Source organism: Magallana gigas, chromosome 9, assembly GCF_963853765.1.
Source record: "Magallana gigas chromosome 9, xbMagGiga1.1, whole genome shotgun sequence".
NCBI classification, from domain to species: Eukaryota; Metazoa; Mollusca; class Bivalvia; order Ostreida; family Ostreidae; genus Magallana; species Magallana gigas.
Window position 1 is genome coordinate 37,243,760 of NC_088861.1, and position 25,350 is coordinate 37,269,109.

The window sequence follows — 25,350 nt, forward strand, 5'->3', positions numbered from 1 at the left end:
TGTTTGACCACAGTTGTCCGGGCTAAGGCAAAGATGTATGTGTGCGATGTATAGTGAACTCAACATTAACTGCTCAAGTACACTTAGTTATATATGTATATAGGGTATTGAATAAGGCTTCACATAGATTTTAAGGTTAATATAGCGTTGGTGTATGTGACCCACAAGATAGAATTCTAATGAGACTGAAGTCAGTGTTTGGTATTGGTTGTATAATAACTATATTATCTAGTATTGGAAAAAATAAGGACTTTTGATCAGTTGGAGCTGTCATCATATCTTAGCCTTTACATTTCAATAATACTGAAAGAACTTAGCTGAAACTACCTGAGCACTACACCTTTCATTCATCAAATACGAAATAAACAGGGACAAAATAAAACTTATAGAAATCATTTTGTGATTTGAATTTCAAAATAACCTGTCCACATTTTTCGCATAAGAGGTTTTAACAAAATGATTATGCTTGACATGCCTCACATTTCTATACAAATACACTTTTGCACTACATGTACATCGTGCATGTATATTTTCAGCACTATTCACTGCTCAATCTACTATTAACTATGTAACGTAAATCATGCAAATTATTGAATACAAATAATTAGTTTTTTTTCTTTTACAGACCCGACATCAACGAATCGAAGCAGATGTACTGGTAGGTATAGATAAATATAGATGTGTAATTTTGCAATCAAACTTTTATGACACTGGAAACAATCGTACAGCCAATATCTAAATGTATTATACAGGAAAATGTTATCTAAGGTAAATAAAAGAAAAACATAAAAAAATGAATTGTTTGGCTAACCGTTCATATTTTTTAACAATTTTTCAATTAAGTGATTCTGTTCGTCCGTCGTAGCGCGTTAATTTTTTTTTTATATATTTAATCTTGAAAACTACAAGGCCACAGGCGGGCAAAATATGCAACAAGTAGCCGACTTTCAAAAACCTTCACTACCCCCCACACATTTGAGAAAAAAAATGAATGCCAGGTTATGAAATCCATTACGCCCTTAAACAAAGTTGTGAAATACATGGCCATGGGTCGGGTTTTAGGCCTTAGGGTAGGGCCAATATAGTGAACATGTATAAAATCTAAGAAAATCTTCTTTATGTGAACAAATGGTACTAAAAAAAACGATCGAGTGATTGTTACGATATCCACAAATTCCACTACCTAAATTGTGAAATTCATTTCCCCAGTGTTCAGGGCCTAAGGGGAGGGAGGTGGGGGGGGGGGGGGGGGTGGAGCGGCGTAGGGTGTTAATGCATATAATGTTTAATAAATCTTCTCTACTCACACAACTGTAAGAAAAACTGATAACATAATTATTTAACCAATTATTCCTGTACCAAAATCTATTAAATTTCATGTCCCTCGAAGTAGGGGTTCTGCACTAGGGCGGTAACATACATGTATTGTTATACAGTGTTTATCATCTTCTTTATCATCTTATCATCTTTTTTACTCATGCTGGTACATGTAACCTGCATAAAAAGAAGGAAAGTTTAGCCATTTATAAAAAAAAAATTAATTTCATGTATCCCAATGTAGGGATTTTAATCTAGGGCGGGGCAAAATACACCTATAGTGTATAGGGTAGGATTTATTAGTGCAGTGTGTGGCCAAAATGGTCATTTAGTTAATGTATAAATGTTTTAAACGTATTTTGACCAAAAAGAAAAGCAAACTGCATATTTAGAAAAAAACAATTAAGCTGACATCTGTGTTAATATTTCATGTCACCTACAAGTAAGGCAAATGGTACAAGTCGGAAGGGGAGGAGGTATATACTTGTCTTTTCAAGAATTTCAATGAAAGACATTTGTAAATTCCTATATTTATAATACAGAAAGAATGAAGATGTGTATCACAGTTATTGATATAATATTGTGAAAGCATTTGGAAAGAGTTTCGGAGAAATAGTCGTAACAATTTATTGCGTCATCTTCTCTTGGTTCTTCAAAATAGATTTATCTTTCTTTGCTTGTTGATATTAATTAATCATTGAATAGCTGTATGATCAAAAGAGTTATGCAAGTATTGAAATTAAAAAGATATGGAAAAAAGCCATTTTCTATTAAAGTATTGTGTCTTTTCATTATAAGATCATCGACACTTATGATCATTAAGTTTTCGCTAAAATTGTTGATTTCATAGTAGTTTTTAAAAGATTTAATGGCAGGGAGATGGAAGTCATTAAACTATTAAAATTGTTCTACTCCAGAATGTAACTTGAGTTAATGCATACATGAAACTCCTCAACAAGTTTGTGTATGGGCTATTGTACTCAAGTGGCATTAATTACCCATTGGCCTCCTGTTGATAAATGATAATTATGGTACTAAACAGAATAAAATACATGTACAATGAACAGAAACTGACGTACACATTGTAAGCGTACCGGTTTAAAAATTCAGGTACCGAATCAAATGCACATTAAAAATCATATTATAGAAATAATCAACACATAGCACAAAAACCAGATATATTAGACTGACAGCAATAACTATTAGACACAAGATTTTGTTTGTATTACCTTACATTTACAAAACGTTTTTGTTTCCTTTTTTAAAGGTTGTGTCCCGTGTTGTCAGAACAGAGAGGCTGACGTTATCATAAGTGTTAGTTAAATAAACTATTCTCTAATTAGTTATGTTTGAAACCATTTTTAAAAAAAGAATGTATTTACTATGTATGCATGGTTCTTATTAATTAAGTTTTCCTTTATATTCATTTAATATTGTATTCCTTTTTTCCGAAAATACATGGCATGTATATTGTGTAATAATATCAGCTATTTAAATAATTAAACGTACTTGAGATAAAGATATATAAAACCCTATATATTGACACACGTAAAAATGTGAATATATTTTTTTTTAAATGTGAAATGCAAAGTGCTTAATATTTTCAGTTGTATAGTTAAAATTAAAAAAAAATATATGGAAAAACGTAGACAGAGAAATACTGCTTGTTGTGTACAATGCTTCTGTGGTTTGCAAAATCTTGAATAATTTATTTTCTACACAAAAGTGTGTGTTTTTTTTTATTGTTTTGTTCAGATAATAGGGTGCTTTGAGTTTTACCTGATGTATAAAATGTTTGTTGAGGCCTGAAGGGTATACAATAATATAAAGATTCTTATATATGTTTTGGTTAAGATTTCAAATGAACTTAATTGAATATTAATTTTTTTTTCTATAAACAAACAAACAAACAAACAAAGCAATTGATATATACATTGAACATAAACATTAAAAATAAACTGTATTTATTCATTTAAGCTTTTTGTTTGTTTTATACCTAAGGAGGTTGGCACCTGAAATACAAGTAATACCAAAGATCCGAAACCATTTTATTTAATAAGGGGCTTAAAAACAGAAATGAGAATGTTGATTAAAATTTTGCTAAACGTTTACATGCAAATTGATTAAGTGAAAAAAATCCTTTAAAATCTTAGTTTTAACTATCGAAACATAATAATTTTTATACGGTATTCGGGATTTTCATAACCTGGAGTTATTGTTCGTAACAAGAGTTATGAAATTTTTTTTGGTCTTATTTAATCGGTTATTGATATAAATTGTCAATGTAGAAAAACAATTGTGTAATTAAAGGATGCTGTTATACTAAAATACCACCAAAAAAACCCCCAAAAACCAAAAAACAACCCCCCCCCCAAAAAAAAACCCAGGAGATTTGACGAGCGCATTTAATTGAACCATATCCAGTCACATACCGTGCATGGTTTTTGCAAGTCGATTGGGAGGGGGGAAGGGGGGGGGGGGGACTCATAACAAACTTAACAAACCAAAAATTTGGAAAGAAAAATAAGAAAATTATAACTTCTCAAATCAAGAAAATCATAATCATTGTGTGTGGGTGGGTAGATGGGTTATGTTGGTGGGGGGGGGGGGGGTATTGTATTGTAGTACTAGTGTACTTTACTGTACTGCATACCATAAATCATAACATAATTCCCTTCTTAAATAAACCTTCACAGATTCCCAATTTATTTACATGCTCCGAAAAAAGGAGGGCTACGTCATGTTTATTCACTTTTTGGGAGTTGATTTTAAATCAACTCTCCTATGCAGTTTCTCGGGCAAACCGAAAGTGAAACAGTGTTTGGACCTAACACCTTACACCGCTGATAAAATTTAGTCCTTGAAAATAATCCATGAATTCGTTGTAATGTATTCTCAAACATTGTTTTTCAAGGACACTTATTTATAGATGCCTTGTAAATAGTCAATTTTTAAATGGTACGAACAATTTAGATATTTTTGTAGTCGTACATGTACATAGTATGTATTCCTACGCCACTGTTCAATATATCCGTAAATCTAAGACAAGCAGGGAGTCTCTCTTGCTTATCGTCTTGTTAAACGAGATATATTGCTTGGATCCATACTATTTTTTTTAAATATCGATTATACTGATACGTAGTTTGATGGAATTAATTCTTTGAATATTGCACAACATGATTCAAATGGGGTTTTTGCAAAATTCTTGTCGGAGAATAATTCATATTTTAAAATATGTGCATCATTCAAATACATATAGGAAACCATTTGCCATGCAAAATAATATATCGTTGATTGTTAAATAAATAATAATTGATAAAATCAACTCCCGTCAGTTCTTCAGTACTTTGATCTTATAAGTAAACTTATGAAAAATATCTGCTGCAAGAAATTGGGAGGGTTGCCCCCCTCCCCTCCCCACATTGATGCCACGCGCCTGCCATCTACCAATAAATAATGCAGTTGCTGGCGGTATAGTGCGTGGTTTCAGGAGAGCGCTGCTGATACATGTACGTTTTACAGATCTCCTATTTTAAACCAAAGATAAATTCTAATTTCGATGAAATTTATATATTCAAGCACTGAAAACTATTTTAAACGCTTTCATTCCTCTTAACCCTATAATACAGGTATTTATTTTATACAACGAATCTGTGTTGTTCAAATTCAAATGATTGTCATTGATTAAACATCCTGCATGACAGGTACAGCTGCCTGAATTGATGACCGTCGGTGCCTGGTTGGTACTCACTTCCTAATTTTCAGTGAGGACCTTACTTCCAGATAATTTCTGCATTTTAATATCTTAATGTTGTTTTTAAAAATTTATCTAAACAATTTTCAAATATTTTAATGACAAATATTGGCATATTTAGTCAATTATTTCAAGGTAAGGAAACAATTTTGTGAAATCTGAGAAAATGCGGGATAATTTTTAATGTAGCTTAAATGATACTTTAATATTCTCTACATGTCTTCAACTTTATTTGGTCTTCCCATAAACTAGAGTTGTCGTTGCTGAAAGAGATATCTTCCCCTTAAAGCAGGTTATTAGAAGATGAGTAAGCAGTGCGGAAGTTTACGACGTTAATAAATAACGACTTTCTTACAGCAAAAACATTTGATAATATTAAAATAACCATACAGAAAACATCAAAAGTTATCTACAAAAAATTTAAATGAACGCAAAGAATGCTTTTGATTACAATGCATAACGTGATGTACATAGTTTTGCTCAATAGGCAAATATTGCGAGGGAAAGACATTTGGGTTCTTATTTTTATTTATACGCTGCGCTGGTATCGTGGTTTGTCTGATAAAATGAAACTATCTGGAAGTAAGGTCTTCGCTGAAAATTAGGAAGCTATAGTTACTGTACTCTAAAACTGTTGTATTATGAAAAATGCTCATTTTCCTCTAGGAAAACTTCAACTACATACAGTACCAATCAGACCCAACCTAACAGTAAGTAAACCCCAACTAAACCCTGGGTTTACTTTCTGTGTTTACTCTGGATTTACTAGAATGGACCCAGAGTAAACCCCAAGTAAACCCAGAGTGGACACAGATAGTAAACCCCGATCAGAAGAATACCCTGAAAGCAGACGCTACAAGTGTATTCAGAATATACAAGGGGCGGGGATTACAGGCAGTAGGATGATAAGATAAAATACAGGTCTGCTTCACACTTCAGTGCGTATAGTTGACTCCAAAAGCAATTCTCGAGTAAACCCAATGTAAACCCCGAGTAGACCCCCCTTTTCAAAAAGTAAACCCAAAGTAAACCCAGAGAGTAAACCCGGGGTTTAGTTGGGGTTAACTGTGGTGTTAGGTTGGGTCTGATCGGTACTGTAATATGTATTTTTCTTTCTATTTACTTTATTTAATAAAGTTTATTTGGTATTGTCAAATATAAATATACTATTATATCTTATAAATAATGTAGAATATGCAGACTTGATGTGACCATTGATGGCTTACCAAAACTTGAGAAGCGAACCTTGTTAAGAACTGTAACGTGTAGTGTGGGTTAAAACCACGGACATTTATTTTCCCTAAACGTTTCCTTCGTTTCTAAATGATTGGAATAAAATCAACTCTTAAACACTGTTCATCAAATTAAATCAAACACGATGATTCTAACTGATTTATAAAGTATAATTTTCCTTCAGCTATCCTTGTACAACACTTGGTCTGAAACCACTGTTTCAGACTACCGTTTCAGACCCTTTTCTGAACCTAGTCCGAACTTATTTATTTCTGAGCCTATGCTCCCGGACTACATGTATATGATATTGTCTAATGTTTCAAATGGTACACCCGCAATATTTTGAGGTACCGCAAATGAAACATAAACCCGTATCTACTATTATCGCTGTAACTCTGATCTCTAAATAGGGCAGGAAAGCGGAAACGCGTCATAACACGAGAATTCAGCCGTTGGAGATAAACAAATACACGTGGTTTTGTAAATGGCTTTTTCGATTCTATATTGGCTGAACTATGTGTCCGGCACAAAAAACTTCAACAAAAAATCAGAGCTGGCGGTCAAAGCAGATCATGTTTTGAAGTTTTGTTTTGACCCCGAACTAAATCACGTCCAGGGAAGAGTCCAGGCGAGTATGAGAGATCGGAGTTACCATGTCAATGTAAGTTCACGACTTAATTCCTAAATCATTCCCACTCTAATAAAATTAGTAGTAATATTGTAGTAAGATTTTGTCTGAAAGTATTTAATTAATCAATGTAGATCACGCTGGGAGAAAATAACACAGTTGTTGACGGTATATGTGACTGTGTGAACGGCCAAGACAAGTGCCATCACAAGGCGTCTATTCTTTTATATGGGTATAGTGTTTTTAATTAAAGAAAATATATATGCACACCTTGTCTAGTTCATCTTTTCAGTTGAATAATATATGTAATAATCTTGATTGTATTTTACTTAGATATAAGAATGTTAGCAAAACAGACGTGAGAGCTTCTTGGATTCAGCATCCAAAGCTAGCTCCACCAAATCAGACCACTACAATCGAAGAACTATTTCCACCACCACCAAATATAGCCAATTACAGGTATGTATCAAGTCATGTTAAATTTAAAAAAAATGAATTAGCAGGAATTATTAGTTTTCACAAAATTTGTTTCACATGACATTACATGCAGTTGTATATCATAATACATGTACAATGTACATGTATACTGTGTACAGTACATGTAGCCATTGATAAATCTGGTTATTGTATCCTCAAATCCTCAAATGTCCAGCCGTAAATAATATCTTTATTACAGATAATAACTTGTCATAAAAATTATTTTTTCTTGTCTTATCCTAGATTAAACTTTGTGTTCAGGAGATATATTATTCTAACTAATCATATTCTGTTAGCTAATCATATTCTGTTAGGGCAACAACAAGACCTGTAGATGAGACAGATGTAGCCTTCCTGTGCAATAAGCTTAATGCTCTTGGTCAATTTTCAGGTTAAAAGTTATGCTTAAAATTGAGGGTTTTTTTTTAAATTTTGAGTGATTTTCTTCAAATTTTATTAATGTTTGTGTTGGTAAAATATTTGTATATATGTGCCTGACGCATGCAGTGCAGGATTTTCAGCTCCAAGACGTTGACATTAGTGTTACGAGGAATTTTTATGTGCTGCTTAAAACTCATGAAAATATTGGCTTTTAGTGCAGCTTTGGGTACATATTCAAATATTGGCATTTTCTTATTGATGTTATTTTAAGAAAAAAAATGTTTTACTTAAAAGTTTCTTTGTTCTGAAGTTAATTTTCTTTTTCTTTTTCAGATTTTCATGCACTAATACATATATAGAAACATGATTAGATATATGAAAACATACTACTTGTAGTAACATACATGTACATCTGGCATGTTTTGGAAATATTTTCCTAGCATAGTAAAGTGTAGTAATGTTGTATCTAATTATTTTAATTTATTTGATTTTACACATTTTAGCTATGCTATGGATTGTATCTAAAGAGCCTCCATCTCCAACACTCGATGTTCCAACTGTTAAAGATTTGCTGCTTGGGGAAGGCTACACAGGAGCTACAGACAAGATAAAGTGGCTGAAGACAAATCTTGCAATCTCCAAAGAGAAAATAGAGCAGGTTGATTTTACTTTGTTTATGACATAACGTGAGGTTTCGAAGTTGATTTGATCAAAATATTAATACATATATAATGTGTATATTAATATCTTATTAAGTGGAAAAGTTGATAAAATTATGATCAATTTTACGTTGCACAGATGACCGCAGGACAGAGGAATAACCACCTCTGGGCATTGGTTAGAAAAACCGTTTGACTGCATCCAACTTTGGAAAAGTGCTAGCTGCCATCAGACGAAACAGGTTAAAAATTATGTATTAAATATTTTTTTCTCTCAGCACACTCAAATGTTTAATGTTGATCATCCCGTGTATTGATGTGTATGTAATACATATGACTTTTTACTTTAGTAAATTTTGTACATGTAATGAATCATTCTTTCAGGTTCCCACCCTCATTGTTTAAACAAATTCTTGCCTCGTATGACCTATCTACAAAAGATGCTATTGTTTGGGGAGCTAGCAATGAGTCAGTTGCCAAAGCAAAGTATTGCTCTTATGGAGATGCAGTTGTTGAAGACACAGGTAATATGCTACACCAGTATCATTTTCATATGATGATTATGTTGAGGTAATTTTTATACAAGTACTGCATAAATCACTAAATACACTAGCTGTTTGTACATGTATATATGTACTTTCAATAAAATAAAGCACTGTGTTTAACTTTTTTACAATTAGGTGTATGGTTGCATGAGAATGGTGTTTTAGGCGCAAGTCCTGATGGCCTCATTCGGCGGGCAGCAACCCACAACTTCAAGCAGCAGAGATGACTATGTGCTAGAGGCAATGCAAGTGAGGCCTGAAATTTTGGAAGTGAAGTGCCCCTTCACTGCTAGAAATATGACAATCCCTGAAGCCATTAACTCAATCAAAGAGTTTTGTTTAGGTATTTATATTTTTATATTACCTGCATTTGATTTCATTTAAAAAAAAAACAATGTAAAAATGTTGAAATTGTGATAATAAGATTGTGACAATCACTGTTCATATCGAACACACCCGATTTTATTTTTCCCATAATTCTTTGCAACGTGCTTGGCCGACGCTAACAATAGGCGCTAAGTTATACCCGGCCGAGCTGTCCAGCAATAAAGACGTGCTTAGTGTGTGAAGGGGGTATCGTGTTAGAAGCCTGTGTGGCATGTTTTAGTTTCACAAGTTCAGCATTTGACGCGGACACGGATAGCTGACCGTGGTAAGTATTTATTTAGTTTGGTGTAGTTTATTTGTAAATTTTTGCCTTTTTATTAGTATTACGCAGTCGTCCTATAAAGTCACCTTGACCATTGTTCACTGTAGAGTTACCTGTGTGTTCACTGATGTGTGACTTTAGCGAGAGTGTTTAAATGGAATTCGTCTTTTTCTATAGTACAGTTTTTGCTATTGCTGTATAAAGAAACGGTGATTTAAAGGGCTATTTTCTATGCGTTATTTTATTTTACAATTTATTGTCACTTTTTCCACTTAACTACTTGGGCGGAAGTGCGTCACCGGAAGTCTCAGACGCCATATTGTTTACTGTAAACAAATAACTTAGTTACCATATACTTACAATATTTTGAGATGTTGCCTTTAATATAATACTATTTATACATTATCATAGTTTGATACTATCAGTGAGATACTTATATGATGTATTATACAATATTGTTTTTATTGTGGTGTTATGGTGTCACTTGTACACTTATTGTAGTGTCATATTGTTGATGTTGAGAAGATGGTGAAGTCGATGACGATGCGATGTTCATGTTGATGACGCCGATGATGTTATGATGTCGATGACTACGATGATGATGATGGTCATGTCGATGATGATGGTGTAGATGATGTCGTTCATGGTGAAGTCGATGACGATGCGATGTTCATGTTGATGACGACGATGATGTTATGGTGATGATGGTCATGTCGATGAAGATGATGTAGATGATGTCGTTCATGGTGACGTCGGTGATGATTATGAAGTAGATGATTATGGTGATGACGATGATGTCTATTATGATTATGGTGTTGTAGGCGATGGTGTTGACGATAGTGTCGATGATTATGATGACGATGGTGATGATGATTGTGGTGACGAAACTACTCTAGTTGTGGTTGTCCGTAGTTGGTCCAGGACTACAGCCCCGGAGATTCGGACACTCTTCTAATTTATTTTTGGTCATTTGTATAAACATCATATTTTTTTCTTGTTGAGTGAAAGTTGTGTGAGTGTTTGTGTGGTTTAGTGTTTATATTTCTATCTTTTCTTTCTTTCTCTTATTTTTTTTTGTTATTAAATTTTGTTAAATTTAAGATGTCTTGTTGTTGTTTGGAGTAGCCTCCGCTCATCCCGTTACAAAGATATATATTTTTTGAATTGCTAGAGTACCAGGTTCATGATGGCAGAGATGTACAAGCTTAAAGAAGATCATATCTACTACGACCAAGTACAGGGGCAGCTATACATCCTAAACAAATCAGCCTGTGATTTCGGTGTGTGGACAACTCGAGACATTGCCATTGTTAGGGTTCTCCAGGACGGCTTGTGGGGCCAGAACATTGAGAAACTTACCAACTTCTATTTTGCTCATTTGATCTCTGTTATTCAAAAATGACTGTCACAATGTCTGGGTTCCTACCTTAAAACTGATAAATAAGCTTGTATCAGTTCAGCCAACCTTTTTCTTAAAATAAACAGACCTGGTACTCCTGACTTGACCCAATCAGTGTTTTTTTTTTTCAATGATAGTGTTATTTATCTTAGAAGATAAACAAGAGGCCCATGGGCCACATCGCTCACCTGAGGAACAATAGGTATGATAAAATCAGATTAATGGATTAATGTACAATAATACATGTAGATCTTGTATAAATAAAATCCATTTTTCCCCTGGATATTCTTATGTTTATAATCATTAGTCCCTTTTCTAACAGGATGATTTTATAGTCATATCATATGTTGAGTATTGCAGTTCTCAAAAAGATCCTTAACAATTGTTTATATATGGGATATAAACGTACATCAAACTCTGAACCTTCTTGTGAGGCCAAAGAATTGTCCTGGGGCCAAAGTCTTAATAATTATAAAGAATCATCGGGCTGATTAGTTTCTGAGAAGAAGATTTTTAAAGATTTACTCAATATATTCCTTTGTTAAACTTTGACCCCCATTGTGGCCCCACCCTACCTCCAGGGGATCATGATTTTCACAACTTTGAAATTTACACTACCTGAGGACGCTTCCACACAAGTTTCAGCTTTCCTGGCTGATTAGTTTCTGAGAAAAAGATTTTTAAAGATTTACTCTATATATTCCTATGTAAAACTTCGATTCCCCAATGTGGCCCCACCCTACCCCCGGGGATCATGATTTTCACAACTTTGAATTTACACTACTTGAGGACGCTTCCACATAAGTTTCAGCTTACCTGGCTGATTAGTTTGTGAGAAGAAGATTTTTAAAAATTTACTCTATATATTTCTACGTAAAACTTCGACCTTCCATTGTGGCCCCACCCTACCCTCGGGGGTCATGATTTTCACAACAATGAATCTACACTACCTGATGATGCTTCCACACAAGTGTCAGCTTTCCTGGCTGATTAGTTTCTGAGAAGAAGATTTTAAAGATTTATTCTATATATTCCTATGTTAAACTTCGACAACCCATTGTGGCCCCACACTACTCCCGGGGATCATGATTTTCACAACAATGAATCTACACTACCTGAGGATGCTTCCACACAAGTTTCAGCTTTCCTGGCTGATTAGTTTCTGAGAAGAAGATTTTTAAAGATTTACTCAATATATTCATATGTAAAACTTCGACCACCCATTGTGGCCCCACCCTACCCCCGGGGATCATGATTCTCACAACTTTAAATTAACACTACCAGAGGATGCTTCCACACAAGTTTCAGCTTTCCTGGCTGATTAGTTTCTGAGAAGAAGATTTTTAAAGATTTACTCAATATATTCCTATGTAAAACTTCAATTCCCCATTGTGGCCTTACCCTACCCCCGGGGATCATGATTTTCACAACTTTGTATCTACACTACCTGAGGATGCTTCCACACAAGTTTCAGCTTTCCTTGCTGATAAGTTTCTGAGAAGAAGATTTTTAAAGATTTACTTTATATATTCCTATGTAAAACTTCGATCCCCTATTGTGGCCCCACCCTACCCCCGGGGGTCATGATTTTCACAACAATGAATCTACACTACCTGAGGATGCTTCCAGTCAAGTTTCAGCTTTTCTGGCTAATTAGTTTCTGAGAAAAAGATTTTTAAAGATTTACTCTATATATTCCTATGTATAACTTCAACCAACCAATAAGGCCCCAGCCTACTCTCGGGGGTTATGATTTTCACAACTATGAATCTACACTAACTGAGGATGCTTCCAGTCAAGTTTCAGCTTTCCTGGTCTTATGGTTCATGAGAAGGAGATTTTTAAAGATTTACTCTATATATTCCTATGTTAAATTTCGACCCCAAATTGTGGCCCCAACCTACCCCCGGGGGTCATGATTTTTGGTGTGCTACTTTCGCTCTCTTAGAGCACGCCTAAAGGTTAACTAGGAGTTCAAAAATATTCGAACCTTCTTCTTTCTTGATACCTTAAAGACAAGTATAAATAATTGTTAATGATCTTTATTATTTACTGTGTGTGTACGGTGTAAAAAACAAGGACTGCAACTTTTGAATAGGAAAGAGAAAATTAAGGTCCACACTTTTCTGAAAATATTGGCCCTATATTTCATTATCCGTAGGATATCATAAAAAATCGATTAATAATAATATGTATCATTTAATTTATGATCACATATCTCACTAATCAAAATATTGCTCCTTTCAAATATTTAATTATTGCGATTTGTTCCTTGAATTACATTGAAATCAATGTTGAATGCGGGATTAATATTTTTTAATAAGGATGGAAAGAGGGGTCTGTAGTGTCTGTTGTTGTCTCTATAGAGACATATAAATTCATTTTAGAATTAGTGAAAAAAAAAAACTTTACTTACCATGAACGTTGACAATGTTCTTAAACATGTTTTATAAGTATTAATGATTATTTGAATTATTAATTTTTTTTGTTATTTGATGTCCAATAAAGTTAATTTATTGTTGTATTATCAAATTTCAACATTAATGTTTTTTTTTAAATGAAATATTAAATATTTTTTAATATTAAATTTTAAAACAGAGTGTTTTGATACAAGAAATACAAGTGGATAATTGCATTAACTGGGTAAGTGACAGGGGGTGCGACCTACCATTACTGCAAGTCCTGAGATCTTGGAAGTAATGTAATTTTCTTGGGTGCTTCAGGTCAGCTTGACCACTAAAGACGCTAGTGTTGTCCAAAGAAAGTCAGTTCTTAGGTACACCTCGTGCAGTCACTACACGGATTTACGCACAGCAAAATGCCTGATTTTAGCTTTTGGACTATTGTGACTATTTTATTTTTACATCAGAATATCCGGGGGTTATTTTTTAGAACAGTCTGCAGAGTACAAATGATGAAGTGATTATTGTGGATTCTACATTATTATGTTGACATCCTTTGTTCTATATCAAAGAAGACAAGCATGGCTACTATTTGGCGGAATACACGTGTGGTTTCTTTGTGGTCATTTTCCTACAGCCTTATGTAACACATTATAAAATGCCAAGCTCAAGTTTTTAAACTGTTAAGCAAAGGATGTGCCAGATATGACAATAATACTTCGAAATTAAGTCTCGTTCTCGATTTTTTGAAATTAGTATTTTCATATTGATTATCCCGTCTCATTAAAACAATTTCCCTTCTCCTTACAGTCGTCAGAGTCTAATAGACCTGTATTGTATAAATAACAGATCGTCTTCACTTGACCTCCACATGTACATTTGCATACAATCAAAATATACTTCAACTTATCAAAGATATGCCTTTATATCTGTTTAATGAGTGGTGCAACTTTTCAATACTCAGTCTAGAGGGTACATAGAAAACAGGCATGAATTAATTTGTTGGTATCCATTTAAAGCGTTCCTATCAATTTCTAAAACTCTAATTGGTAAGAAGAAATAATCATGTAAAGATGACCTGTAATCAATACAGTGTCTGTAAGGCTCTGACAAGTGTGAGGAGAAGGAGGTAGTTTTAATCAGACTGATGGACACTCCTTTTGCGACACGAAGTTGCTAAGGAACACCTACTCGTTGCTTTGCAACGAGATCGGCACTAGCTTAATATCAAATTAAAAGAATAATTAATAACTTTAAATAAATATTATGTTTCATAGATGCATTGATCTATGGACCTTTAATTCCATTGATATTTGCAAACACAGGGCGAAAAACAATCTTTAAGCAAGTTCTTAAAGGTGGCGTAAAGGTGGCTTAAAGGTTATACAATCTTTAAGCCACCTTAAAGTCACCTTTAAGCTGAGCTTTTAGGTCCTTAATGTCCAAACTTCTTTAAGTCACCTTTAAGCTATCTTTAAGCTACCTTTAAGCATCTTTAAGTGCAATTTACGCTCCCTTTAAGTTGTCTTTAAACCATCTTTAAGTTCCCTTTAAGTCAAGTTTGATCAAACTGAACAATGAAAACATATATTAAATGCAAAAGCTATTTTATAGGGAGGGGAGGGGATGATCTGAGTGATGATATAATTTCCAAGGAAGGTGAGGGTGTTCCAGGCGGTTTTAATTGTCGCTCCATTAAACACATATTGCTATCATCAACAATGCTCAGATGGACACAGATAGCCTTTATAAAATTCTTCATTATTTTTTTTTCAAAATTATTCCAAATTATCGTAGGGGTGAGCGCAGTCTCTGTATCTAAATTTGTGCATGGAATTATTTTTAAGTATGTTTGTTTCCTATTATAAATTAATCGGTGAAATATCTCTCTCTCTCTCTCTCTCTCTCTCAGTTCATCCGGTTATTAAATAAAATCAAGATAATGAACCAAAACTGCATGATTTAATTTAATAATTGGTTGAAGGTATGTATTTTTTTCAATTCTAATTATTTCTAGGTCTAATTCTAGATCTGCTAGATATATGTTAAAGATGAAAGACTCTTAACTGCCTTTGTCAATCGGGCAGGATATTACTGCGTTGTTTGTCTAGACATAGTTTTGTTCGTTTGTGTATATCTAATTAGAGTCTATTGTTTGTCAAACTTAAGAAAACCCCTGGAACTAACACAGAATATACAAGATATACACAACAGTTGTGTCGTGTGCCCAGGTGCACGTTTGTGTATATCTAATTAGAATCTATTGTTTGTCCAACTTAAGAAAACCCCTGGAATTAACACAGAATAAACTAGATATACACAACAGGTGTGTCGTGTGCCCAGGTGCAAGTCAGGGTTTCTAAAGGCGTTGAAATCTTAGTACACGTGTACATGTATACGATAAGTCTAGTGAATAAAAGTTTATTTACATTTGTAATTCATTTTCAAACTCTGGGTTTAAAAAATGTTACGTCTACAAATACATGTAGAGGCTAATTAATTCCTGTACCGGTGATCATAGATAGGGGTTAACTGTTTAAATATATGTATAAGAGTAAATATGTCACATACCCGGCCTGGTACATCATACAATTGTATGTACATGTATATGTATACATCATTTGCAATTGCCACATGCAGTAAATACGTCACCCGTAATTAGTAATATTGTTTGTTATAGAATTGATAGTCTAAAAATCATGTATGCAATTAAATGTTTAAACATACTGAAACGGCGCCGTGATCATGAAAACCGGGAAAACTGCATATAACTAATACCTTAATAGTTTCAATGCATTTAATAAAAGAAATGATTTCATCTTCTTCCTTGCATTTCATTTAGCTATGAATTAGATGAACGGTTTAAATTTATTTACTAGGTAAGCCTAACGGTTTCCATTAAGGTATAATATATTTTTTTTTTCACTGAAGACCAAGTTCCGTATTTCATTCTAATTATATGCATGCAAGTAATTTATAAATTAGATCTGAATGATTGTTAAAATTTGAATGGAAGTCAAAATCTTATTAAGTAAAAAATACACATTGAATACATTGATTCAATAACCACTGATATAGAGGATAAACAAACCTCCAATGTAATGTAAGTTGCCATGGCGCAGAGGAAATAAGGTGATGCTGGTAAGCGAAGGGTCCCGGGTTCAATCCTCATCTTGGGCGTTTTGATTATTTTTTTTTTTCATTTTATTTTCTAGAAAAAAACACGTTTTTAATACCTTTTCTATCATTATCATATAGTTAATATATTTTGTTGGTAAATTAAGCACAATATTGAATTAAAAGATTTTTTAATGGCTTAAAGTGGCTTAAAGGTAGCTTAAAGGTAGCCTAAAGGTGGCTTAAAGAAGTTTGGACATTAAGGACCTATAAGTTGTCCTTAAAGGTGGCTTAAATATAGTCTTTAAGCTGCCTTTAAGCCATCTTTACACTTTCTTTAAGTCATCTTTAAGCAATACATATAGCTTAAAGGTGGCTTAAAGATCGTCTTTAAGCTACCTTTAAGCATCTTTAAGCTATCTTTAAGAAGAACTTAAAGATGGTCATTCCTCCTGTGAAACTTCACCGTACCTGCGTTGCGAAGTTTCTTTGTTAACAGTCCCTAGATAGAAGAATTGCTTTCCTTGTTAATTAAAATGCGATACTCTTGTGTTCATGCATACATTGCCTTGTTTTTTTAATTCATGAAAAAAGTAAATGGACTTGCTTTAGAACTGATGTTCTCAGTACTGATGTGGTCTTTTGGCCTCTTTATTTATATTCTTTCAAAATGCATGACAGAAATAAACCCTAGTAAACTAAATCAAACAAACGGATCTCTAATTTAACAAACTTCCTTATGTTTCGTTTTGTTTGTATATATTTCTGATTCAATGCAAATTGTTTCATTTCAATATGATGACTTGAGAATAAGGTGGCAAACAGCCGAAATCACAAAATGGGTAAGGCAGAATGCTTATTATACTTTCAACTAGTATTCGTTTTGTTTTAGACCTACAATGTAACATGAATATTTTCATACGCCCAAGTTATCTGTTGGTATAATTCATTTTAAATTAAAATTGAATTACAAATACACGTTTTAACGTTTTAAAGGCTTCATTAGTTAATGAATTATATCTATAATTACATTCCACATAATTTTTGTGTACAAAGCGTGTATAAAGCGAATATTGTTTTTTTTAATTGACGAATTTTGGTGAAAATTGGCATAGACACTGAATAAACGCCAACAAATAATGAACCAAAGTAATATTAGAAGAATATTTATTATTTTGTTTACGACGATAGATTAACAAGTCGGTGGTCGGGGTACCCGGCGCATCCATGAAGTCAGAGATTGAACAACTTAAACATCTACTTTATAAGTGTTCGTAGAATGACACTTAATGATAAAAGAAATCGAATTAAATATGTTCATTTTGCTCTTCTTTGCGACTAACTTTTGATTAAGTTTCACTGATGTTCGAGTTAAAATACGGATATGGCACACATATATTTACCAAACAATAGAAATCTGACAACAACTTTACATTGAATTTTGACGTCAAGGCGGCGCATTGAAAACTGTCAAACTGGTGGAAATCTCAAAAGAAAATAGTTAAAGGCCTAGCAATTGCTTTTTAAAATATCAATGTTTTCCCCTTATATATGATTACAAAGGGGGTCAACCAAATAATCAGTAAGGTAACATGAAAAATTGAAATAACAAACTGTCAACCAACTTGAAAATTCATTAAACGAAATACAAATTCAAAGCAGAGGAACACGGACTTTAAAAAAGGATCAGGTGCCTAGGAGGAGGGAGCATCCTCTGCCGAGCGGTCACACCCGTTGTGTGCTCTTTGTCGTAATCGGGGAAAACCGGAAAACTCAGAATGCAACCAAGTAGAAGATTGTATTTGCTTACAAGGTCGTTGTATTGACCATAGAACTTACGATAAGATGGCTTCCAACTGTTTTATTAACTTGTTTGTCAGTAGCTTGTTTCGTCTTAAAGACTGTTCATACTAAGAGCGTGCCCTTGCGTATCGAATCACTGAGAGACAAAAACACCATATGCAGGTCTATTGCTACATAAGTAAGGAAAGTTGACTATAGAAAAATTGAAGTCATCACGTTTATCATAAAGTTGTGTTGTTAGGTTACCATCAATGTCCATGTCCAGTAAAATATACAAATATGAAGCAGATGACGCAGACTCTGAGGTATCTTTTTTTTCAAGTTCACTGGGATATACCGAGACGAAGTATAAGCATGGAAATAACAATTGTTGATTTATAATACATCGTCGATATAACTGAATGCGGAGTTGAAGGCAACAGCGAGTGACTTATTTTTTCACGTACAATGTTTTGAGTAAATTTGGTTTCATAAGAAAAAATAGATCGGCTAACAATGGGGCACAATTGGTACCCGTGGGTATTCCAACAGATTGTTGGAAGAATTGATTTCTAAAACTACATAGATGTTGTCTTTTAGAAACTCAAGTATCTTTTTAATGTCAACTTCAAAGTACTTGTGTGTGTTATCAGAATGTTTTTTAACAAAATATTTTTTTTAAATTTCCAATGAACAGGTAAGCATTTTTCAGCTTCCACTTTTATTGAAAAAACAACTGTCGATGATATTAAAAAACCTACATTTCAATATGTCATGGGGAATGGTTGTATAAAGCATTGAGAAATCGTACGTCTTGATGCTATTGATTTTGGTAAAATTTTGTGACCTCAAAGTTTAAAAAATATTTTTTTTTTAATATGCACATCTGATTCACACCACTTCTGGAGTACCGGGGTATATTGTTCAGCAGTATTCTTGAAGTTTCTCCTTCACTACTGTACGAATTTTAGTAAGTAGTAAAGAGAGAAGTTTGGTAGAACATTTAAATGTAAAAACGAAACATGAGAAATACCACTTGTGTACCTTTTATTAAAAACACGGTTTCACATTGCACAATGTTGATATAAAATGATACAATGCTATAGTGAGACATAATTTTTGATCGTACAGAAATGTTCCTACTTCTAGTTTATTCTCTTAAAATATATAACAAGCCCTGAGTTCGCCGACACACGATAAATAATATCGATGGAGATTCCACCAGTTGTTCACACCTCTGTAACATCCATTAATGTTATGTTTTGTTTGGACGGTGAAAGGGGGGGGTGGGCAAAACTCCTTCTTAATACAGATCATCGCTCCTCATCTTTTAGGACATCCATGAGGAGTTCAACTTGACCCTCCGTCTATTTCACATTTTTTTTCCATTTGTATCTATAATGCACACAACTCGTCTGCTATGCAAACCGGAAATATCTTTAAAGAGTTCCACTAAGTTGAACATAACTCGCAAACCGTAAGTGCTACGTTTACAATAAGGTTAGCGAAACGCTTTCCGGAAATGAAAGTGTAATCGTACATTTACGATCAACGAATTTTAAGTGAAACGGTGGCTAAGCCATGTAGACAAATTAAATACCCTGCTAACGCACAGTATTCAATTTTCACGGTCTGGTGTGTTATAATAGTAGATGAATATAGATAAATAGTAAAAATAATATATAAAAATAATAATATTTAAAGTTGTGACTGGTGTTGAACGTTTCACTTTTACATAATTTTTTCTATTTTTCAAGCAGTTTGTTCAGCTGGATATTTTGGGAAATTTTGTGATCTGAAGTGTCCACCTGGTACATTTGGTTTACAATGTAGCGAAATATGTAAGTGTACAAAAGCAAACTGCGACCACATCAAAGGATGCCAGCTTAGTACTAAAAGTTCAACCCACGTAACGAATGCAGGTATGATTTAGAGTAATCTAAAGAGTTGAGTAAGAATTAAACAATATTAGCAGAATATCTATAAGTAAGGTAGAAATTGAGCTAAAATACCTAAAGTAATTATGAATATTGTATTAAAAAATATGACAAGATAAAAACGTGATTTTATATATCATATTATGTTTTGTGATTTTTGTATGACATTTTTTAATCGAATCTTTAAGTCTGTAATTTTTTTTAGGAACACCAATTACAGTCCAGGGAGAAAACAGAGCTCTTTTGTATACATCTCAAACATTTCCAGAATTTGCAGAGAAGATGACCCTCTCCATTCCTGAGCAATATGGGCCTAGAGATAAAACTAACGTAAACTATTTGGTAGTCGGTGTTGGAGGTGTTATTTCTATAGTCTTATTTATATTAGTCATGCAGTTGTATAGAAAACAAAAATGTTCTATAAGGGGATCAGCCAGCCTACCAATTGTTAATGGGAATGATACAAGAAATGAATCAAGAAACAAAACACAGAACTGGCACAGAAAAAGGTCATACCAGATTCCGGAAGAGAATAAATCTTCTCGATGTTACGATCATATAAATACCGAGTATCAAGAAATCGACGAGTTTTCAGAAAAAAAGAATGAATCTACCTTTTTGAATGCATCGGGATGTTTTGAAATAGAAAGCAATTTCTTTTCTACTTGCCCGTCAATAAATAATGTTTCACGACTCCCATCAAATACCTCTTGCGGACAACAGTTACCAATAAATAAATGTTCAGAAATTGATCATTCAGATGCGTACCTACAACCACTGTCTGGTTATGAAAAGCAACATGCAAAGAACGCTGATGAAATTCAGTCGTGTGATGATGTTTTAGAATGAGAAAAAAGGGGTTTGGGAGCTAGGAAATAATTACATGTATGAGACGCACATTGTGTTTAGTAGATTATTTAAGCAACTATAGTAAGTAATCGTCAATATTCCGTCTTTTTAAATAACACAGAAAAATTGAAACACAAGTTAAACTTACGTAAGCTAAGACTTATGAAGTTATTGTATTGGATATATTATTTTTATATTTACTTTGGTGAATTAGCAGACAAGTTTTATACTTAATAGGAAATGCCAAATATAACCCAATATATATATTTTTCAGAGTTTAGTTTTGCAGCAAAGAACTGGGTAGGGTAAATAGCAAAACTGGCCCTGTCTTCAAAGTTAATAAAATTGTGAATAACATATTTGGATATTTAGCCAGTTACAGAACGGTTTTAAAAAAAATATCTTTTGCGGTTTTCATATAATAATTATTTAAACAAAGCATTGTTTATAGCTATCCCGTTAATTAATAACGTATTAACATTAACGTGTTTATATTATGATGTATAACATTATACAACTTATTATGTCGAAAATCGAACACGCCGAGAAAATTGATGGTTTTGTTGTATTTGACGGCACTGAAAACGAGATGATGTAAATTTTTGATATAGGCAATAGTTGACATAAACATCTCAAGTTTACTTTTGAAATTGCTCATAACTCTGTGACTTTCCTGGACTTGCTCGTTTTAAAGGTCAACGATTTCTTGTTAAAAGCTTGACCTTAAATCATACACCAATCCAGCTAATAACTTTCAGTATCTCCATAGAGATAATGCACATAACCCAGCAGTGTTCAAAGCGTTTATCAAAGGAAAATGCATAAGACATGCGAGGAATACAAATGACCCTCGTGAACTAGAGGAAATTCTAGGAAATTTTAAGACACATTTGTCAAAGAAAGTTTACTCTTCCACTCAAATAGAACCCGTAATAACGCAAATAACCAACACAAAGAAGGAGTTGCTCTTGCAAAAATCAAACAAACAAAAACACCAACAACCATGATTACCATATAACCCAAGTCTCAAAGGACTGAGGAGATGCATTCTGAAATGTTGGAACAAAATGATTACAGGCCCACTCTGCAGAGATCTATTCAAATCGGAATCAATAATCGCTTATAGCAAGCTAACAACGTAGGCGACATATTAATCAGATCAAAACTTCAACAATAAATGCTTCATCTAAGCTTGCACCCCTGATGAGGCAGACTTTTCTTATCCAGAAAACTGCCGAAACACTCTACAACTACCATAATAACTATTGTTATTGTTATCATAACCAGCAAAGAAATGTAAAGAATATGATATGGTTTGGAGTGTCTGGTCCTAGAAAATTTACGACAAGTTTGGTTGATTGGTGTACCTATTTTTACAAAAAAACAAAACAAAAAAAACCCAAAAAACAAACAAACAAAATAAAAAATGCAATAAACTTGTGTGGTAAGCTCAGCTTTATTCGGGTGCGGTCACTGTACGCACGTGAATCGATATTCCTAAAAGTAAAAGGGGCTTAACTTGTATGAATTACATTTGATATGATTTGTGAACATATTTTATTGCTTATAAAATTGCCAATTAATCAACAAAAAGTTTGTTAATTTCCTTCTAGTTATGAAATGTTCAGCTTTAATGAGAAATATTGAACAACATTTTCACCATACAAATTTCCGCTATAAAGAATAACGTGTAAAGTTTTTATTAACACACCTTTGTTAATTAATATATGTTATTTCCACTTTAAATGTTGAAGTTGAACACATGTAGCTTTTATATTGCTGATGATGACTGTAGGTAGTTTCATTTATTGATGTTTTGTACATTGCACAGCGACACTTCTGACTTCCAAAAACACAAAACGCGAACCACCAATTCCATCAAATTCTTTCCGAATAATTGAATTTTTATATATACTTTGTAATTATGTTATACTATTTAACATAACCTGGGACAGTAAACGCTTAATATACCGCGACATTGTGAAGTAATATAACGTGAATTTGTGCAGTATTTAAACGTAACGTCAAGTGGATTAGTATGTTTTGCACATGCATCGCATATGGGACTTAGGCAAGCTATTTAATACGATATATATGGATTTGACTAGCCGATCAAATTAGGTGTTACAACCAGAAACATTTTCACTTGCAAATGTTTTCGTTTTTATAACATTTTGTTTTATATGTAATCAATGTAAACGGGCTAGAAATTTCCCATTTAATGAAATTATTAAATATTGTTAATCTTAACGTTGTCAATACTGTTTTACTTTAAGGTGACAGTGCAATAAGTGACAATTAAAACAAACATTTATTACATTCGTTTATCATTATATAAAAAAACACGAAAAAGATTGAAGTGATTTTAAAACCTCTAGTACACCATTGTAAATATATACATTTCAAATGCATGTATGTAGGCTTTCATTATAGCTACTGGTCTTTATATGTGTTATTTACTCATCTATAATTGTATTATATTTTTGTATTCGGAGAGGGCAGTCTAAGTTAGGGAATTTGCGCCCAATCCCAATTGTATTTTTGAACATCAAGAATATGTTAAAAACAAACAACAATGTTTGCGCAATACGTTGCCAGCTTGGGTCAATAGGTTAAAGAAGCGCATGAATAATTTAGGTAACTGGGTTCTTTTATGTATGCTCGATATTAACGTATAGACACCTCATTTTATCGCATTCAAACATTGGGGAGATCATTTCTTCAAACATATTTTCTTGTTTTAATTTGATGCATCCACAAATTATAATTAGAAAAAATATCATTTACTTTGAGGTGGTGCCGATTATGGCCCTTAGGCTGAAGAAATTAAGGCTACTGTTGTTCCTAAGTATTCTTTTTTAATTTACATTTTACTTGATAAGCCATACACTAAAATTAATACTGTATATTTAAACTCTTTTTATATAGTATACAAAATATACAAAATGACCTTGTTCAGGTTTTCTGACCACCAGATTTTCCAAAACACTTGTTTATTTTCCTTAAATTGACAAGTGAGTAAATTATTTTATGTGCACAATGAAAGAAAAGAAAAAATAAACTAAGTTAACATTTTGAGTTTTGGAAAAGATGGAAAAAATCTGCATTTTTGGTCCTTGTAACTTAGCAATAGTATGAGGAAATACCGTTTGGTAAAAGAGAATTGATTAAAAAAAATGTTAACAAAAATGTGCTAGATATTGGTTATTATATTAAACTAACCCACATAGTTGTTTCTTGCAGTACATTATTTTCCGCGTTCAGTCTACAAAGCGGAACACAAATACTCTTATATATATTTTTGTACATAAAAATAATTCTGCCCCAAAAAACTAGAGAAAGAGCCAAGAAGAGAAAGTGCCGAGGAACCATTGGTGCCGGCATATGTCTGTCACGATAAAGATTTGTATCCGGTTAACCAGTTTTATCAAAATCAGAATATATTTATAGTTATTTCAAGTAATTATTGTTTCCGTCTTAGTTGATAACAATGTGTGTATTAAACATGGAATTTAGGGATATTTTTTTGCGCAGAAAAATTGAAACACATTTTTATTCAATCAAAACTTCATTGACAGTTCATCAATATATAAAATAAGAATTTTTAATGTATTGAGGTATCTACTCGTTATATGTTTGAATTCCACATTATCATTTTCTTCAACATTTTTATAAATAATATTAATGAATTCAGCACAACAAGATTACTACTTTGTTATTACACAATATTTATAAAGAAAATTAGTCAATGACTAATAAAAAAAAAAGATCTGTTGGAACTACTATATTTTTGTGCGGTAGGTTTTCCAGAGAAATATGATTAAACTTATGTATTCTATGAAAATTTTATTAACTCTGTTTTCATTTGATATTTTGAGCACACCTAAAGTTCCTTTTGTGATGTTTCGAACATGAAATGTAAGCACTGTTTTACATCCTGAAATCAAGAATAAAGAATTTGATTGACTTTCAGCTTAAAAGCATGCACATTTGATGTAAAAGTTCTGAATTATTTATTAGCCAACAACACACTATTTTACCGTTGAAGCCGTTTTATATCTAAAAATTGACCTCATTGTCTCCCATGTTTTCTCTTTTATCTCATTTGCATTCTGAGGAAATATATATGCATATTGCATTGGATTTACAAAAATGATGTTCAGAATGATTTCATACATCGCTTTTTTTCTTAATGATCATATCTAATCTAATCATTGGTCA

At 33.0% G+C, this 25,350-nt stretch overlaps 1 protein-coding gene and 2 long non-coding RNA genes across 4 annotated transcripts; all 3 read left to right on the plus strand.

Annotated features, from left to right (window-relative positions):
* The first annotated feature begins 6,788 nt into the window (after positions 1–6,788).
* Positions 6,789–8,446, plus strand: LOC136271394 (uncharacterized). The gene is made up of 4 exons (XM_066071363.1): positions 6,789–6,965; positions 7,067–7,164; positions 7,266–7,391; positions 8,294–8,446. Exons 1-4 carry the CDS (start codon positions 6,789–6,791, stop codon positions 8,313–8,315), a joined length of 423 nt encoding a protein of 140 aa, XP_065927435.1. The 3' UTR covers positions 8,316–8,446.
* A 129-nt stretch (positions 8,447–8,575) lies between these two features.
* Positions 8,576–11,141, plus strand: LOC136271662 (uncharacterized). Its single transcript, XR_010709594.1, has 4 exons — positions 8,576–8,691; positions 8,834–8,973; positions 9,130–9,337; positions 10,815–11,141. It is a non-coding gene; the product is annotated as an uncharacterized lncRNA (long non-coding RNA).
* A 6,184-nt stretch (positions 11,142–17,325) lies between these two features.
* On the plus strand, positions 17,326–24,667 carry LOC136271496 (uncharacterized). Of its 2 annotated transcripts, none has more exons than XR_010709377.1 (3): positions 17,326–17,403; positions 20,101–20,265; positions 20,486–24,667. It is a non-coding gene; the product is annotated as an uncharacterized lncRNA (long non-coding RNA). The 2 variants fall into 2 exon arrangements; XR_010709376.1 differs by having other exon boundaries at positions 17,337–17,403; positions 20,104–20,265.
* The last annotated feature ends 683 nt before the right edge of the window (positions 24,668–25,350 follow it).

Bases quoted from the DNA above. Each gene is read 5' to 3' on its own strand.
- LOC136271394 (XM_066071363.1), top strand. From the start codon at position 6,789: ATGGCTTTTTCGATTCTATATTGGCTGAACTATGTGTCCGGCACAAAA. The intron at 6,966-7,066 runs GTAAGTTCACGA...TAATCAATGTAG, and splicing joins ATCGGAGTTACCATGTCAAT to ATCACGCTGGGAGAAAATAA. The intron at 7,165-7,265 runs GTATAGTGTTTT...TATTTTACTTAG, and splicing joins GCGTCTATTCTTTTATATGG to ATATAAGAATGTTAGCAAAA.